The following is a 12,034-nucleotide window of genomic DNA, read 5'->3' as shown; positions in this document are numbered from 1 at the left end:
GAGCAGAACCACTCGATTGGCGACCAAGAGTTGCTGGTAATTATGTTGGCCCTGGAGAAGTGGCTATACCTACTGGAAGGGTCAGTGCATCCAGTCATCACCTACGCCGACCACAAGAATCTGTCTTATCTCCAGTCAGCTCAGAGGTTGAACCGATGACACGCCCGATGGCCATTGTTGTTTGCCAGATTTGACTTCATCCTGCACTTCTGTCCTGCTGAGAAGAATGTCAAGGCCGATGCGCTGTCTAGGTCATTTCTGTTGGTGGACCAAAAGGAGGATCCCCAGCACATCATGGAGCCTTCCAAACTGATGGTGGCCCCAGTTGACGTGCATCAAGTTCCCCCAGGTAAAAGGTTCGTCGCGGAGGCTGATAGACAACGAGTCCTTCGGTGGGGTTATTCCTCAAGCCTGGCATGCCACGTAGGTCAGAAGAATGCTCTGCAGCTGATCTCTCAGCTTTACTGGTGGCCTATTATGACAGGACATTCTGGAGTTCGTCTCATCCTGTCCCTCTTGTACTCAGAATAAGACTCCAAGAACACTTCCTGCTGGCCCTCTGCTTCCTTTACCGGTGCCATCTGCTCCATGGCAACACAACAGGATTAAATTTATCACAGACCTGCCGAAGTCCTCTGGCTGTACCATCATCTGAGTCGTGGTGGACAGGTTTTTCCAAAATGGTCCAATTCACGCCACTCATTGGCTTACCTTCCACCCCGGTTCTTGCTGAGCACTTCATACAGCATATTTTTCGGCTACATGGCCTTCGTCTCCACATTGTGTCCGATAGAGGGGTTCAGTTCATGGCGCAGATGTCGCTTTGGACTTTTCATCTGCCTGTCACCCACAGTCCAATGGCCAAGTGGAATGCATTAATCAAGTAAGGATGAACTACATCCGCCAATTTGTCGTTGAACACCACAGCGACTGGGTCAAGCTTCTTCCATGGGCAGAGTTCTCCTACAATAACCATGTGAGCGAGTCCTCCACTAATTCTCCCTTCCATGTGGTTTATGGGCAGCAACCCAAAGTCACACGCAGGCCTTCTGAGAGTGCCCATAGGGTGCGTGTGGCCATGACCCCTATCTTAAAGGGCTGGCGTCCAATTACCTGGAAGTGATCCTTGAGGTCAGCTATTACCCTGAAGGTATTTAAGCCTGCCTCCCCTCAGGGGAGGCACCTGAGCAATGTTGCCTATCATTAGTGCGTTGCTAGTTCTCAGGTCCCATACGTGGTGTCTGACCCTGCGCCCTTGTGCTTTGTACCTGTGACTCGTTCCAGCTAACTTGAGTCTTTTTCCAGAGCTTGTTTCCATCTCTACCTCCATGCTGCCACGTCTGAGCTACTACCTCCATGCCGCCATGTCAGAATCTCTACCTCTGTGCCGCCACGTCCGAGTCTCTACCTCCGTGTTGCCACGTGTGTGCTATTACCTCCATACTTTCACATCCGAGCCACTACCTCCATGCTGCCACTTTTGAGCTACTACCTCTTTGCTGCCACGTCCAAGCCACTACCTCCGTGCTGCCACGTATGAGCTACTAATTCTGTGCTGCCGCGTCCGAGCCTCCACCACTGAGCACACCTGTTCCAGACATCATAGACTCACCAGTCCTTCAGAGCTGACTCCTGGCTGTCATGCTTTTAGGTCCCCTTGGGCTGCACCTGACGATCCCTGTATTGGGGTTAGCTTCAGGTTAGCTCCTCCAGGGGAGTCCGGTGTATGGCCCAGTGGATCCACTCTCGGACACTCACCGCCTTTCAGCGACCGTAACAGCTTCGGTGTAGAGATGCTCGGTGACACTGTTGGTGCTGTCACATCTTTTCTTTGCGGGGAGGCAGGTGGCCCTGTTGCTCAGGATGGAAAGGAATAGACCGAGATCGCAACAGAAGAGTAAGAAGGCGGAGACTCAGATCTTTACTGTTTTTTAGGTGTGTACTTAACTGTAGCTTGTGCTTTGAATTCAGATGCCGCATCATGCAGGTAATGCCCAAGTTAAGAATAATAATGTCTCACTTCAGACTCTGAAAGCATGGCGTACAAACCACCCATCTCTTGTCGTCAACACATTGCCTAAACAAATTGCATGTCACGGACCTCCTTTGAGCTGTCTTTGGTGTGCTCAGTATGTTGGCGTGTTGGGCATTAGCAGCCAACTTACTGGCTAGTGAAAGGCCTCTGTGATTTTGCACCTTGCCGCTTCTATTGCTGTGTAGCTGGAGCAGCGTGCCCACTACCTCTTCCTCCAAACTGAGCACATCACTCACATGGCCTTGACTCCATGTGGGGTCTAGGACCTCATCATCTTCCACATCATCTTCCACCCAATCCTCACCCCTGCCTTTCTTGTTGGTTTGCATACTGTAGAAAGCCGCAGCAGTTGGCACCTGTGTTTCGTCATCATCAGAGGTCTGCTGCAGTGGTCTGCTGACCGTGTGCACCAGCCCTCCCACGTCCTCGTCCTCAAACTGAACAATTGTTTGGGCATCAGTGCACTCAATCTCTTCCACTTCTGGAGCAGGACCAGATGGATTGGCAATGGAACCCCAGCCAGCGGAGTCATCAAAAAGCAGAAGTGACTGCTACATGACTTGGGGCTCTGACTGCTGCATGATCTGCTAGACGGTGAGATGGATGACAGATGTCGATGGCCCACAGGAGAAAACCCTGCACTTTCAGCAGTGAACCAGGTGGAAGACAATGTGAAGGAACTGGAGGCACTCTCCGCCATTCAATCTAAAACCGCCTCTACTTGTTCTGGCCTCACCATTGGTGCAGCGGAACTCGGGCCTAATAAATTAAGCAGAATGTCCTGTCACATGCTTGCACCAGCGGTGTTTCATCTTGGCGCATAGCAGGCACAGATTGACTACGTCTTCTCTCTGCAGCAGCTCCACCACTAGCAGCAGTATCCCAGCCACATCCCAAAAAAGTGCAAAGTATTACATGGCCTGTATACAGAGAGCACGTGCCCAGCAGATTGTTACACTAACTGTATGCGGAGTGCCCACACAGATCCTGTTTTATGAGTATGCAGAGGAGAACCTAACACTGTCCCTCACTCAAGCAGCAACCTGTCCCTAGGCAAGTCAAAGCAAAACGGTGGCGCCACCCATAATTTGTCTGTTATACAGGATGGGTCAGGTGGTGCGATGGCCAAGCATAGCCATGCCAATACTTGGCATGGTTGTGATGGGTGTGGAAGTGCGCAGAGCCAAAAAGTTTGTTGATTGGCTGTGCTGCAGCCCTTCAACAAACTTTATTCAGCATCTGAACTCCGAACTCGACCACAGACTTCCAGGAGAAGTCCATGTTTGGATTTCAGCACCGGACATTAGGTGTCCGGTACAAACCCCAAACTTTACAGGTCGGGATCGTATATCGCTCATTGAGATACTTCTCATCTAGTTTCTATTTTTTGCATATTGGTGACACTTGAATATTTTGGACTAAACTACATTTAAACTAAACACAACTCAACACTTGGTATAAATATGAATAATTTTATTCCATTCCATACATATACAAAATCACATAGAAAAGTGAAATATAAAAGCACAAATAAGCAGTAGCACATACCATGGAGTGGGGGTGATATAGGCTACCAAAAAAAGTAAATGATAGTGTATGATGGTCAGTCAAATATATAAGGGTATTGGATTTCCATATATTTGATTGATTATCATACACTATTTATTATACTTTTATGTTACTGTTTCTTTGTTATTTTAGCACTTAATTATTGTTATATTGAATGGCACCTTGCACTTTATATAGCAGGATGCGGGTCTGAACCATTTACTTACCCCCACAATATAACTTTTACATATTGCACCGATAAACAAATGTATTTTATTGGGATTTTATGTAGCAAGTATTTGTCAAATGTAATGGAAATGATACCTGGTTTTCTAAATATTTTCAAAATCGAAATCTGAAAATTGTGACGTGAATTTGTATTCAGCCCCCTGTAGTCTGATATACTTCAATAAAATCATGAATTACCAATTGCCTCCAGAAGTCATCTACATGTAGTCTACCTATGAGTAATTGCATAACTGAGGGCTTCAGAAAATTGTGTGACAACATTAGGGATCAAGCAGCATCATGAAAACCAAGGAACACACCAGACAGGTCAGGGATAAAGTGGTGGAGAGTAAAGGGTGCTTTACACGCTGCGACATCGCTAGCGATCTTATTAGCGATGTGACACGCCAGATCGCAGATGCGATCTGCCGAGATCGCACATAGTTCGGTTTTTGTGGCGCCGGTCACATGTGCGATCTCGGCAGATCGCATCTGTGATCTGACGTGCCACAACGCTAACGAGATCGCTAGCGATGTCGCAGCGTGTAAAGCACCCTTATAGCATATAAACCCGAGCATGGTAGTGCTCACTTATCACTAGTTACGAGTACTGAGCACTTGAGCATGATAGTGCTCACTCCTCACTAGTTACGAGTACCAAGCATGGTAGTGCGCACTCATCACGCGTTACAAGCACCTTAGTATGGTAGCGCCCGCTCATCACTAGTTACGAGTACCGAGCACCCCAACATGGTAGTGCTCGTTCATCACTACTTACGAGTAATGAGCACCCGAGCATGGTAGTGCTCCTCATCACTAGTTACAAGTACTAAGCATGGTAGTGCTCGCTCATCACTAGTTACGAGTACTGAGCACTGGAGCAGGGCTTTGCTTGCTCATCACTATTCAGTGCTTAAAATTGTTTTTCCTGTGTGAAATTTCTGATGTTCAATCATTACTGGCTTCTGGTTAAAATGCTTTCTGCATTCGGTAAGTGAAAGTTGCTTCTTTTATGTGAGTTTTTTGATGGCCATTAAGACTTGATTTCATGGAAAAATATTTCTTACATTCTAGACATGAAAATGGTTTCACTGCTTGTGAGTGCTTTGATGTCTAACAAGATATGAATTGTGGCTAAAACATTTCCCACATTCTTCACAAGAAAATGGCTTCACTCCTATGTGAATTTTCTTATGTTTGGCAAGATTTGATTTCCGGTTAAAACATTTTCCACATTCTGGACATGAAAATGGCTTTGCTCCACTGTGTATATTTTGATGTATAATGAGATATGATTTATCGGCAAAAAAAGCCCCACACTCTGAACAGGAGAATGGCTTCACCCCTGTGTGAACCCACTGATGTCTAACAAGATGTGATTTACTATTATAACATTTCCCACATTCGGAACATGAATATGGTTTTGCTCCGGTGTGAATATTTTGATGTGTAACAAGAGATGATTTATCAGTAAAAAGTGTCCCACATTCTGAACATGAATATGGCTTCACCCCTGTGTGAACCCACTGATGTCTAACAAAACTTGATTTATTATTATAATTTTTCCCACATTCTGAACATGAAAATGGCTTCTTCCCTGTATGGATTCTCTGATGTGTAAAAAGATCTGATTTCTCTCTAAAACATTTCCCACAATCATCACAAAAAAATGGCTTCTCCCCTGTGTGTTGTTTCAGATGAGAAATAAGTCTTGATTTCCATTCAAAACATTTTCCACATTCTGAACACGAATATGGTTTCTCTTCAGTAGGAGGACTTTGATTTATGACACTTATTGTGTGATAAGTATTTCTCTCAACATTCTGTGAGGAGTCAGAAGATTGGACCTGTTCTGAAGGATCAAATGATGGATCTGTGCTGTGATGTGCTAGATTTGGGATTATTGCATGCTCGTTATATGCATCCTGTGGAATATCACACTCTAAAGACATCCAATGTCCCTCTGAGCTCCTGGACCAGTTATCTGCCAAGAATAAAAATGATTTTTAGCAATTTTGAATAGTAGCACCAAAAAATGGATATTAAAATAAATTTCCATACAAACTACTAGGCATGCAACAAAATTTGCTTTTTAACTAAAACAGGGAGGTACTGAAGCAGATCACAATCTAACATTAGACCTTTAAAACAAGCACCAGAAGATGATACAAGACTTTTTTTTTATTACAATGAAGCCAACATCTTCATAGACCACATGCTCAGTGGATGTCATGTCCCCACCGGAATCCGCGCCTGCGACTTCTGCTCCGATCGCCAGGCGACGCCGTGTTCCCACCATGGATAGTGCTGGTGATGGGAGAGGAGTCGGTGCCCGTGGCTCTGCTGAGCACAGGCTCCACTCATCCACTAGGCTGGGTTTCCCTAGAACCTGCAGTACCACTGGCTGACTGTAGGTGGTGTGTGTCTTCCAGCTGAAGTTGCCATCATTCACCTGCAGCCAATGGGAAGACACCACACCCTTCTTATTCCCACTCCTGTCATGTGACCACTGCCAGAGATCGTTCTGTACTCCTGGTTCATGTACTGTTTGTATTTTGAGTTCTGTTCGCTGACCTTTGCTTGTCTTTTGACTACCCTCCTGCCTGTCGTTTTTGTACCTTGCTGCCAGTTCCGGATTTGACCTCTGCTTTGTCTCCTCACTATGCCCTTGCCTGCCGATTCTGTTCCTGTTTAGCATTTCCTGGTTTTTAACCCTGCCTGACCACCACGGACTACAGTCTACCACAGGTAGTGATCTCTGGGGCTCTGTGTAATTCCAAATCCCTGTATAGGGGTCAAAGGGTTGCGGAGTACTCAGGGTCCTGCTTTGTGAGCGGCTTTTTTCTAGACTCCTCTTACAGCCAGTCTGAGTCTGAGGCTCCAGGCAGGCGTTACAGTGGAGAATTGTGAAGTCTTTTATACAGAATGTTTCTGTCATGCGATGTTGAGTTTTGCTCTCGCTGGGTGTCATGGTGGCGTCGGACTCTATTCGCACCAAAGAGTCTGACAAACAGCCGGAGGTCTTTTAGTTATCCTGACTCAGGCGTCGGCTGTTTTAGCTTAACTGCTCTCCAGTTAAGCATGAGTTCATTCCTGCTGGCTTTGTGAACTCCTGTTAGTACCTCAGGCTGCTTTGACCACACTCACAGTCGCCTTAACTCTTTATAATGTACTGGATCTGGTTATTCCTCACCGAATATAGCTCAGCATTGCTTCAGCGATACTGGTCTCTATTGTACTGATCCAGAGCCTGATGATCTGTCGTGTGCTTTCCTGTGTGATGTGGAAAGATCCCCGTTGATAATTTATTTTCTCTGTGTTTTATTTCCTCCTGGGTTCGTATTGTCTCTCCCTTGTGTCTGATTGCAGTGTGCATGTGTTTTGTTTTTCCCCCTTACTGTGGTATTTGTGGGGTTTGCTGCTCCGGTCCCGGCCCTCTCCTGGGGTGGGGGAAAGGAGGGATTAGATCAGGGTTCAGACAGGAGTTGGGGTCACGCTGGTGGTCTAGACCTGGCTACCATCAAGCCTACATCTGGGAAAAGGGACAGCACAGGGTCCCTAGTCTGAGGTCCAGTTTAGAGGTCTCTGCTCCAATTATCCCTACACTTCCACGACAGTTTCATACCTTTAAAAACCACAGGCATGACACAAGAACCCCCACATATTTGATGAAATCAGAGACCCATTTAAAGAGAAAAAATTCAGCCAATTTCATATGAAGAGATGCGGGCAAGGAGATATTAAAGAATAGTTATTTTAAAACCAACTATACTAAAACAGAAGAAACAAATAACTGATGGGTTTGAGAAACACAGAAGAACATCTGCAGAGAGCCCACTTATAATTTGATTTGCGCATCCTAATGAATGTAAAATCGAGATTAGATCTGAGTGCTTTAGGGTACCTTCACACTTAGCGATGCAGCAGCGATCCGACCAGCGATCTGACCTGGTCAGGATCGCTGCTGCATCGCTACATGGTCGCTGGTGAGCTGTCAAACAGGCAGATCTCACCAGTGAACAGCCCCCAGCCAGCAGCGACGTGCAAGCGACGCTGCGCTTGCACGGAGCCGCCGTCTGGAAGCTGCGGAGACTGGTAACTAAGGTAAACATCGGGTATGGTTACCCGATGTTTACATTAGTTACCAGCGCACACCGCTTAGCTGTGTGTGCAGGGAGCCGCGCACACTGAGCGCTGGCTCCTTGCTCTCCTAGCTACAGTACACATCGGGTTAATTAACCCGATGTGTAATGCAGCTACGTGTGCAGAGAGCAGGGAGCCGCGCACACTGCTTAGCGCTGGCTCCTTGGTCTCCTAGCTGCTGTACACATCGGGTTAATTAACCCGATGTGTGCAGCAGCTACATGTGCAGAGAGCCGGAGCCGGCAGCACAGGCAGCGTGAGAGCTGCAGAGGCTGGTAACTAAGGTAAATATCGGGTAACCACCTTGGTTACCCGATGTTTATCTTGGTTACAAGCTTACCTCAGCTGTCAGACGCCGGCTCCTGCTCCCTGCTCGCTTCATTTGTCGCTCTCTCGCTGTCACACACAGCGATCTGTGTGTCACAGCGGGAGAGCGCCTTTGAAGAAAACGAACCAGGGCTGTGTGTAACGAGCAGCGATCTCGCAGCAGGGGCCAGATCGCTGCTCATTGTCACACACAGCGAGATCGCTAATGAGGTCACTGCTGCTGCTGCTCAAAAAGCGTGACTCAGCAGCGATCTCGGCAGTGAGCTCGCTGTGTGTGAAGCACCCCTTAGCAAGTTATTCGATAACTAGAATGTATAATAAAGGGGACAAAGGACACCACTTTTGAATCCCAATGGTGATTTTAATGGAGGCCAAAAGTAGACCATTGTCTCTAATGGAAGCCAAAAGTAGACCATTGCCTCTAATTTTTGGATCTAAGACCACTACACACCACAGCTTTTTCGGACCCATACTTCACTGACGACTCTAAGCAATTTACAATTGACCTTATCGGAAGCTTTTTTTGTCTTTAACCGAAGCAAGGCATGGCTTTTGAGACCGTCAAGCAATATGCTCAAATAAAGGAGTGTTAGCATCGTCTCCAAACGAAGCCAACCTTGTCGTCAGTAACGCTTCTCAGCAAGAAAGCAGACAATTTCATAGCTGTGATCTTTGAGAAGATTTTAATATCAACATTTATCAGGGGAATGGGTCTGTAATTGCAGTAGATAACAGAATCATTACCCAAATGAACAGTGAATAGACTGATTGCTGGCCCCATACATAGTAATACTTATGTATTGCAGTTCATTAGACCTGACAGTTTTGCACTGGCTCACAGCCAGTTAGACCTTGCTTTAGGTAGGCCCTGACAGGTCACCGTACTTGGTAGGTTTTGAGGACAATGTCTGGCCTCTGGTTGCCACACGAACTATTGGCACTCTGCCATCCAGTCAAAGGGAACAATGGGGTGAAAGAGGGATCTCCTCGTGTTCAAAACCATCTAGAAACCACCTTACGTCACAGGTGTGTCATGGGTGACAGACAGTCCTGTGGTGTCCGGCAATAAACGGTCACATCGTTTGGATGGGCTAAATGCACCCTGACTTTCTATTATTCCTGCTGTTAATATTCAGTGTCCTAGGTATCTCCTCTGCTGGGTTTTCATCCTTTCCCCTTTAGGCTCCTCTTCCCTTCAGCTGCTAATCATCTGTATTCTCCCTTGGGTTTAAATACTCTCATTTTCCCTGGATATTTAGTTCCTTCACAAGCTCTGGATGCAAGCAGGCAGCTTGCACGCATCTGTAGGATCGTTGCTGCTCTTTGCTGAACTTCTTCCTGAGGCATCTAGAGATAAGCTGATCATGCGCTCTCTGCATGTGTGTGTCTCTGTGTCTTCTGTAGTGTTTAGTGGGGTTGATGAAGAGCTCATCTCACCAGTTCCCTATCTAGGGCCCAGCTCTAGGGTCATCCTAGGGTCAGATATCCAGCTCGGCGCATAAGTGCGGAACCTATCTAGGGTGGTGAGGGACGCCAGGGGCCAGCAGTAGGTTTGGTCAGGGTGGTCAACATCTCCCCCTTCCCTAGACGCAGGGTTTTTCCTTCGCTTTCCCCGTACCTAGTGTGACACCTGTTGACAGTGGCATCTAAAGGGTAACTGTCCACCATCAGTGCCAGCCGGGAAATGATTAAGAACGGTTCCTATCAATTGTCTAATTAGTTCTTTTAATAACAAGGAATGGCTGAGTGTATCATAACAGAATATATGGCCATCCAAACTTACTGGGAAAATTTGTATGCCCATATACACAGCCTTCCATTTCAATGAAAATTTTTCTTAATTGGCATCCAAGGAAGGAGAAGCGGCCAACTCGGATATAAGAATTGTTGCAGTCTGACGTGATTCTGCTAAAGAGCTGCCACCCTCCACCCAAACAATCTTGTTTTATTCTTTGGTTGTGGGGTTTTTATAGAGGGGGGTATCAGCCAGCTTTAGGGCTGTATATATGATTATTATCAGATTTTATTTATATGTGACTTCTCTTTTTTGTGGTCATTACTCACCTGGGCGGTCATCTGTAGGAATCTCCTCATTACACCATTCATCACCCCTCACATATGTCTCTGTAGTATTAATATGGGGCAGATCTTCCCCCTGAAACAAATATTGTAAAAGTCACAGACAGATGGAGAAGTCCCATCTATGATCAGCTCTAATCCTGCCATCTCCACCGCTCTCATTACACAAGTATAACACATATAATACTGGAGGATAAAACAAGACTGAGCACAAGACCTTCACAGCCGTCTACACATCATAGGGAGATTTCATGGCTCCTTCTCTCCATCTACCTGATGATCCTGAGGAACATCGGGATCTTCTTGTTTACAGTCCTGTGGGAGAAGAGGACGGGGACATCTCTCTGGTGTTGTCCTCTTACTGGATAGACCTGGAGGAGACACATACAGGGACTGAATTCATTCCTTACATACAGATAATTATAGGCCGTGTGTATTTAGTCCTGTATTACCTGGTGATGTGAGGGGCTGGGGAAGCTCCATCATGACGTCCTTGTACAGATCTTTGTGTCCTTCTAAATACTCCCACTCCTCCATGGAGAAATAGACGGTGACGTCCTGACACCTTATAGGAACCTGACACATACAATGATACCGTCACCCCCGATCCCTTCATAGCGTTACTGTATAATGTCCCAGCATTCCCAGCAGTGTCACCTCTCCAGTCAGCAGCTCAATCATCTTGTAGGTGAGTTCTAGGATCTTCTGGTCATTGATGTCCTCATGTATCGGGGGGTGAGGTGGAGGCCCCGTGATTGGGCTCAGGGGTCTTCCCCATCCCTCAGACACAGGGGCCTGACAGCGCTCACTAGAGGTCTTCTTCACTACTGTGTAATCCTGGTTATGGAGAGACACAGTAATAAATCTCACTCCAGACATTTCCAGAGTCCTCACCTCTCCAGTTCTGTCCATCTGTTATTCCCATAGATAAGAATGATGTAATGTGACGTCATCAGAATCTCACCTCTCCAGTAAGCCGGAAGAGGATCTCTAGGGTGAGGTGTAATATCCTCTCCGCCATCTTGTCCCTCTCCCTGTTCATCCTTGATGGGTCAATCGGAACTAGTATATAGAAGATCTCCACTGAGAGGATCTGATATTGTAGGGATCTGAATGGGAAGATGAGCGGATGTAAATGCGTACAATACAATTACTATAGCTGTGATATCGGTATGAAGCAATAATGTGAGCACTTCACACATCTAGAGGTCACGAGAAGATTCCTATGTGTTATGAGCCTCTCTCTCTCTCTCATATATATGTATATATATATATATATATGTATATATATATATATATGTATATATATATATATATATACACATATATATATATATATATACACACATATATATATATATATATATATATATATACACACATATATATATATATATATACACACATATATATATATATATATACACACATATATATATATATATATATATACACACATACATATATATATATATAGTTAGGTCCAGAAATCTTTGGCCAGTGACACAATTTTGGCGAGTTGGGCTCTGCATGCCACCACATTGGATTTGAAATGAAACCTCTACAACAGAATTCAAGTGCAGATTGTAACGTTTCATTTGAAGGTTTGAACAAAAATATCTGATAGAAATTGTAGGAATTGTACACATTTCTTTACAAACACTCCACATTTTA

The 12,034-nt window shown here is 45.6% G+C and overlaps 1 protein-coding gene across 1 annotated transcript in view; it reads right to left on the bottom strand.

Moving 5' to 3' along the window:
• The window catches only part of LOC142313162 (uncharacterized), a 37,065-nt gene extending 26,110 nt beyond the window's left edge, over positions 1–10,955 (bottom strand). Inside the window, 6 exon segments of the mRNA XM_075352151.1 lie at positions 2,272–2,516; positions 2,772–2,794; positions 4,904–5,795; positions 10,346–10,436; positions 10,634–10,731; positions 10,813–10,955. Coding sequence (XP_075208266.1) covers positions 2,272–2,516; positions 2,772–2,794; positions 4,904–5,795; positions 10,346–10,436; positions 10,634–10,731; positions 10,813–10,945 — 1,482 coding nt within the window. The 5' untranslated portion in view covers positions 10,946–10,955.
• Between the last annotated feature and the right edge of the window lie 1,079 nt (positions 10,956–12,034).

This window comes from Anomaloglossus baeobatrachus, chromosome 5 (assembly GCF_048569485.1).
Source record: "Anomaloglossus baeobatrachus isolate aAnoBae1 chromosome 5, aAnoBae1.hap1, whole genome shotgun sequence".
NCBI classification, from domain to species: domain Eukaryota; kingdom Metazoa; phylum Chordata; class Amphibia; order Anura; family Aromobatidae; genus Anomaloglossus; species Anomaloglossus baeobatrachus.
The sequence above is the reverse complement of the archived record's forward strand: the minus strand, read 5'-3'. Positions and strand labels throughout refer to the sequence as shown.